The sequence below is a fragment of the Hipposideros armiger genome, unplaced genomic scaffold (assembly GCF_001890085.2).
Source record: "Hipposideros armiger isolate ML-2016 unplaced genomic scaffold, ASM189008v1 scaffold_482, whole genome shotgun sequence".
Classification (NCBI taxonomy): domain Eukaryota; kingdom Metazoa; phylum Chordata; class Mammalia; order Chiroptera; family Hipposideridae; genus Hipposideros; species Hipposideros armiger.
The window spans coordinates 250,674-257,410 of record NW_017731832.1 but is presented as its reverse complement, the minus strand read 5'-3'; the positions used below and the strand labels follow the sequence as shown (position 1 = coordinate 257,410).

Here is a 6,737-nt window from a genome sequence, read left to right as displayed (position 1 = left end):
GCCTCAAGTGTCTATCTCAGCATTGTCTTCTGAGCTCCTAAACCTGGGGGGGGGGCGGGACAGGGGCTCCCTGACGTCTGCTTTGATGGCAGTGAGGATGGGGGGGGGAGAAGGAGGCTCCCCTTTGCTTCTGGGAGCTGTTGAGTCTCTGAAGAGCAAAGAGCGTTGGAGCCTCCAGCAGGGGCTGTCGGGGCCTGTCTGGGAAGATGGGACTTGTTAGGCAGCCCCAGACACGACCACATTCTTCCCAACATGCCTCCCGGGGTCGTGGAGCTGAGGGGCTGGCGGGAAGGCAGGGCGTGGCCAGAGGGGGTGCCTTTGCAGGTTGTCTGGAAGATGCGGGATAGCTGAGGTCCTGATATACAAACCTCCAAGGCAGAACCAAATGGACCCCTGGAAATGTCCCCTGACTCTTGGGGCCTCAGGATTCAGGGGCTGTCCACTCCCAGGCGATTGCACTCCTTGGGCCAGCTCCGCAAGAGGCTCCAATATGGGTGTCTGAGGCAGCCCCTCCCACCAGAGCTGTCCTAGGGGCCTGTGAAGACACCTGAGGATGGACGCAAATAAGGCTCTTCCAAGCTTGTTCCAGGGGTGCCGCTGTACCCCGCCTTGGAGCCCGGACTGGGCTACAACAATGTTAACCAGCTTTGTGCCGCAGTCAGCTTACAACACCCTTTCACATACACTGCCAAGTTGGATTCTGGGAGCTGACTCAGAAGTAGGCAGGGTGGATGGTATTTACTCCCACTTTACAGATGAACAAACTGAGGCTCAGAGAAGTGTCAGGTCCTGGGTCACACAGCAGTAATTGGCAGAGCCAGGACTCATTGACTGCATGCTCTTTTCCCAATGTTTCTCACAGGCTGTGCCTGTGACACCACCTGGCCTTGGCCACGATGGGAAGCCAGCGCCATGGGCCATTCTGCAGGTGTGCGGAGGATCTTAGGGTCTTTGCCCAGGGCGGGGAGAGCTGCCTGGATTTCCCTTCAATGGGGCTGTCAGGGTGGAAGCCTGAGCCACCTGACTGACTGGGCACATTTCAGGGATATGATAGGCTCCTTAGCACAGCCTAGCGGGTCAGACCCGGGAGATCCCCAAGACCTTCTCATTCCTTTGTATAGGTGGTAAAGTTGAGGGGCACCTCTGTGCCTGACGTGACCTTGCCATGCTGGTGTTTCTCCAGCCAGGTGCCTCCTGGAGTGGTGGACTACCTCTAAGTGAATGTCAAAGGCTCGCCTAGTTACATAGGTTTATGGTACAGAGGCCCTGCTCCCTGCTTGCTGGCTGAGCCCAGCACGCGGGCTCCTAAGGGCTACAGCTCCCAGGGCCTGATGGGAAAGTGTAGCCTGCAGGCCCACACCTTCTCCTGTGAATCACGCCTGGCGGGACAAGAAACCCAAAACACCCCAAACAATGAGTTTCCAGTAAAATATGACAGACATGATGAGGCGGAGGAGAGGAGGGATCTGGCTGGGAGTTGGCGCTGGCCTGTGGGTGATGAAAGCCAAGGGGAATGGAAAATGCCAGGCCCGCCCCCTACTCATGAGTATAAAGCACCTGCATCCTTTTCCAACTTACCTGAGCACTTTTTTCTTTGCCGACTCACTTGCTCACTTACCTCCCTCCTCGGCACCATGACCACCGTTAGCCGCCAGTTCACCTCCTCCAGCTCCATGAAGGGCTCCTGTGGCATCGGTGGTGGCTCCAGCCGCATGTCCTCCGTCCTGGCTGGAGGGTCCTGCCGGGCCCCTAGCGCCTACGGGGGCCTGTCTGTCTCCTCCTCCCGCTACTCCTCTGGGGGGGGCTGCGGACTGGGGAGCGGCTATGGTGGCGGCTTCAGCAGTAGCAGCAGCTTTGGTGGGGCTCTGGGTAGTGGCTTTGGAGGAGGATATGGCGGTAGCTTCGGTGGTGGCTTCGGTGGTGGCTACGGTGGTGGCTTGGGTGGTGGCTTGGGTGGTGGCTTGGGTGGTGGTTTGGGTGGTGGCTTTGCCGGTGGTGATGGGCTCGTGGTGGGCAGTGAGAAGGTGGCCATGCAGAACCTCAACGACCGCCTGGCCTCCTACCTGGACAAGGTGCGCGCCCTGGAAGAGGCCAACGCCGACCTGGAGGTGAAGATCCGTGACTGGTACCAGAAGCAGCGGCCCGCTGAGACCAGGGACTACAGCCCCTACTTCAAGACCATCGAGGACCTGAGGAACAAGGTGTGTGGACTGGGCAGCAGGAGGTGCCATCCCACAACCTGACTCTGAAGGAATAGATGCCTCACGTTATTGGCACCTTTAGATTCCTAGACAAGGAAGACCCCTTCCTCTGGCCCTGGGTGCCCCCAACAGAGCTGGTCAGTGGCAAGATGGTTTCCTCTACTGCCTTGCTCATGCCCTCCGACCATGTGAGACCAGGAATTCCTACCCTTACGTTTTACAAAGGAAGAAGTTGAAGCTTTGAGAGGAGCTGTGATTGGCCCAAGGGCACACAGTAAATTAACGGCAGGGCTGAGGCTAGAACGCTTGTCTCCCACCTGCCAGTACAGGAGGCCGCTACCTGTTCGTTCTCCAGCACAGGGGAGGAGCAAGGCTGTAACGGGACCAGGCTAGACACCCAAACCGTTCATTAGCTCATTAGTCTGAGCTGTGGCGGCTGCCGCCCATGTGCTCTGGCACTGGCTGGCCCCTCCTCACAACCAGGCGGGCATAGAAAACACACAGAGACAGACATCAGTGATGGCCCACTTTATATACTCTGCGCAGGAGAGAACCTGGAAGTTCTTGTCATCTGACTCTAGCCCCCTGCTTCCTGCTCCCACATCACCCCAGGAGCCCTCCCTGCTGATCCTGCTTCCACTGGTGTCTGGCTCTGATGCCTCACGTGGATTAGGGAAATGAAATGATTAGGGAGGGAACTCCAGCTAATCCAGGGTTCAGTCATCTTTTTTTTTTTTTCCTTTCTTTTCTGCTGCTTCCTTTTTTCTAATCGCCTGTGCCAACTGGATCTCATCTTTTGGGAAAGCCTCAGTTGAGGTCCCATGCTCTCCTGGCTTACAAAGAAATGTATGTGCCTGTGGAGGATTGCCAGGCCTGGCTTGTGCAGAGAGGGAATTCAGATCGAGAATTGGGTCTCATCTGTCGGTAGGGGATTTGAGGCCCTGAGACCCATCTCAGGTTTTACGGCAAGTCGGTGGCAAAACCAGGATCAGAACTCAAGAGCTTGTGATTCTAAGGCCAGGGCTTTTTCTACCCCTTCTGCTGACCCTGAGTCTGCAAAGTCTTGGGTCAAAGCTGCACTACCGGAGGTGACCCTGTAGGCTGCTGTGGCGAAGGTTTGTGGTGAGGAGGGAGGACTCAGGCTAGAGCATGAAAGCAAAAGCCCAATGCCAGCTGCAGCGAAGCCTGGCGAGGGATGTCCATTTGACCAATGACCTGTGCCCTTTCCATTGCAGATCCTCACGGCCACCGTGGACAATGCCAATGTCCTCCTGCAGATTGACAATGCCCGCCTGGCTGCAGATGACTTCCGCACCAAGTGAGTTTGCGGTGGTGGCCCAGAATGTCCAGTCTTCCCAGAGTGGGGCATTTTTGGAGCAATGTTCCCTAAACAGAGCCGATAAGTGCCAGGATGGCCACGTGAAAACCCTTTAGGGTGCTTGTAAAAATATAAGCGAGACTCTTGGGCCCCACTCGTGGAGTTCTGATTCAGTTATTTTTAACAGGCTACCTGGGTAATTCTGATCCACAGCTAGGTTTGGAAGCCATTGTTTTAGGGAGAGCCGCTTCCCGCTTTCCCAGTGCCCCTGAAGTTCAGGAGGTAGTCATATTTAGAGGCCTTGCATGCTATTGGTTGGCTCAAACTAGCAACATCTCCCTTCCCTGAATTATGTAGCATGATGAACTGCCTTATCCCCTGCCCCACCCCCAGGAATGTTCAGATTTGAGCAATCAATGGGCACTGTGTCCAGCCATGTCATTTTCAAGATTGGCTCCCTAAACCACTCAAAGGTGCCAGCTATGGGAAGAAGCTGCAGGGAGAAGAGAACAAAGCCTTCAGTGTGGTCAGGATGGATGTTTCATTCCTTTTCTTTCGGATCATTCCAGATACGAGACGGAGCTGAACCTGCGCATGAGCGTGGAGGCTGACACCAACGGCCTGCGCAGGGTGCTGGATGAGCTGACCCTGGCCAGAGCTGACCTGGAGATGCAGATCGAGAGCCTGAAGGAGGAGCTGGCCTACCTGAGAAAGAACCACGAGGAGGTGGGGGTTAAACAGAAAAGCCTGCTTAGAAGATAAGCTGGGAGGAAAGAGACAGAATTGAGATTGTCGAGGGCAACGTTCATGCCAGGAACACCTCTGACTGGGGCATCCCAATCGGCTGCCAGAGTGAGGCTCCTGACTGGGGACTGTTCTTTGGTTGCGCAGGAGATGAGTTCCATGAGAGGCCAGGTTGGAGGAGACATCAACGTGGAGATGGACGCCGCCCCTGGTGTGGACCTGAGCCGCATCCTGAACGAGATGCGTGACCAGTACGAGAAGATAGCGGAGAAGAACCGCAAGGATGCTGAGGACTGGTTCTTCAGCAAGGTGGGTGTCGTTCAGGGTGGAAGGGACCCAGGAGACCTCCCTTCCAGGAACTTCCAGGGTGAATGATGTTTTCTTTTCTACAGACAGAGGAGCTGAACCGCGAAGTGGCCACCAACAGCGAGCTGGTGCAGAGTGGCAAGAGCGAGATCTCAGAGCTCCGGCGCTCAGTGCAGAACCTGGAGATCGAGCTGCAGTCCCAGCTCAGCATGGTATGGGGCGCTGCCAGGCCTGGGGTGGGCTCAGGACTAGGAGACAGGGAATGACCAACTCAGTGATTCCTGATCCTCTTTCCCTCCCTCACAGAAAGCATCCCTGGAGAGCAGCCTGGAGGAGACCAAAGGCCGCTACTGCATGCAGCTAGCTCAGATCCAGGAGATGATCGGCAGCGTGGAGGAGCAGCTGGCCCAGCTGCGCTGCGACATGGAGCAGCAGAACCAGGAATACAAGATCCTGCTGGACGTGAAGACACGGCTGGAGCAGGAGATCGCCACCTACCGCCGCCTGCTGGAGGGCGAGGACGCCCAGTGAGTGTCCTGCCCTCCCTCCCAGTCCATCTCCCCACTATTCACTCACTGCCCACCCTCCCTCCACCATGTTTCTAATGATATTGCCCCTTTCTGTCTTCACAGCCTCTCGTCCTCCCAGTTCTCCTCTGGCTCTCAGTCATCCAGAGACGGTAAGACCTTACTCCTCATCAAACCTGGGCTCAGGACCACCCCCAGTCTCCCAGCAGGTCTAGAAAGTTGAGTAGGGATTTCTTGAGAAGTTGAACTAGTTTCGTCACCCACTATCCCTTATAAACCACTTTCTAAGCCCTTCTTAGGGCTAGGAGCTGGTGGCCGCCATTTTTTACTTTTGTCACCCAGTGTCTATGGCAGACCTCATGGTGCTTGTGGTCAGTACCATGGACAGGGCTCGACATGGCTCAATCTTGGTCTATTTGGGTCAAGAGAGACTGAACCAGTTCCATTTGAGTTCTTAGGAGGCTTGTTCTGAGGACACAGGCTCCGCCTCTGACCTTAGGGAGCCCTGACCTGAAAGAAATGTACTGATAATATCAGTGCTGGGGCAAGAGCGGTGGATAAAGAGATAATTAGGGGAGAGGGCAGCAGGGAGACAGATCATTTAAGTCCCCTCAACTCCTTGGCTTCCCCACTTCTGATTTCCCCACTGCCTGTCCACTGCTGGTAAGGCCTTCTCTCTCCTCTTCCCCAGTGACCTCCTCCAGTCGTCAGATCCGCACCAAGGTCGTGGATGTGCACGATGGCAAGGTGGTGTCCACCCACGAGCAGGTCCTTCGCAGCAAGAACTAAGGCTGCCTCAGCATTGCTTAGGCCTAGGAAGCACCTTCCCCGTGTGGGCATAGATCTCACTAGGAAGATGCCTCTCCCACCCCCAAGCACTTCACACCCGAGCCCTGCTTCACCCTTGCCCCCTTTGGCATTCAATAAAGCTTCATTATCTGAGTTGCACAACTCCCGCATCTGTCTGGTCATTGTCAGTAGCGGAGGTGGGGAGAAAGAGGAGGAAACATGGCTTTGGAACTCATCATAACACCTGGCTGTAGCCTCTGGGACTGGGAGAAAGGGCCTGGAGGACGATTGGGCTCAGGTCCCTGGATGGCTTTCACCATCTCAAAAGATACAGATAGACACCAGGTCATGTGGTGTCTCCTAGGGCACGGAGGCGCATGCATTCATTCACTCATTCATTCATTCATTCATTCTTTAGTTCACTTATTCACCAGATATTATTGAGCGTCTTTTGTCTGCCAGGCATTGCACTAGGGATTGTTATCAGGGATTTCTTTGAGAATATACTGAAGTTATAGATCTTCCCTTCCCACCCCTCCTTAAGCATGCACACATTTGCATATAATTCATGAGGTTCATGGGTCCCCTAAAGCTCATCAATGGAGGTCCATGAACCCAGCAAGAACTCATGCTGGAACTCCTCCCAGCTGCTCTTGCCTCCAGAGCTGGGTCTGAATCCTGCCTGCTTTTTTTTTTTTTTAAAGATTTTTATTGGGGAATTGGGGGATTGGAACAGTGCTGGGGAATTGGGGGAAGGGGAACAGACAAGTTGCTGTCCGTTTGTTCTTCAGTCTAGTTGTGGAGGACGTTGCTTCTGGCCCAAGTTGGCACCATCATTGCGCTCTTCCCGGG

The 6,737-nt window shown here is 55.0% G+C and overlaps 1 protein-coding gene across 1 annotated transcript; it reads left to right on the top strand.

Moving 5' to 3' along the window:
* Positions 1-1,600: 1,600 nt before the first annotated feature.
* Positions 1,601-6,047, top strand: LOC109395737 (keratin, type I cytoskeletal 14). The gene is made up of 8 exons (XM_019667004.1): positions 1,601-2,201; positions 3,437-3,519; positions 4,089-4,245; positions 4,411-4,572; positions 4,656-4,781; positions 4,876-5,096; positions 5,202-5,248; positions 5,788-6,047. The coding sequence occupies exons 1-8, from the start codon at positions 1,635-1,637 to the stop codon at positions 5,883-5,885; spliced, it is 1,461 nt and encodes a 486-aa protein (XP_019522549.1). The 5' UTR covers positions 1,601-1,634; the 3' UTR covers positions 5,886-6,047.
* Positions 6,048-6,737: the final 690 nt, after the last annotated feature.

Excerpts from the sequence above, each read along its gene's own strand:
- LOC109395737 (XM_019667004.1), top strand. The coding sequence starts at position 1,635 with ATGACCACCGTTAGCCGCCAGTTCACCTCCTCCAGCTCCATGAAGGGC. Across the intron at positions 2,202-3,436 it reads TCGAGGACCTGAGGAACAAG|ATCCTCACGGCCACCGTGGA; the intron begins GTGTGTGGACTG and ends TTTCCATTGCAG. Across the intron at positions 4,782-4,875 it reads TGCAGTCCCAGCTCAGCATG|AAAGCATCCCTGGAGAGCAG; the intron begins GTATGGGGCGCT and ends CCTCCCTCACAG.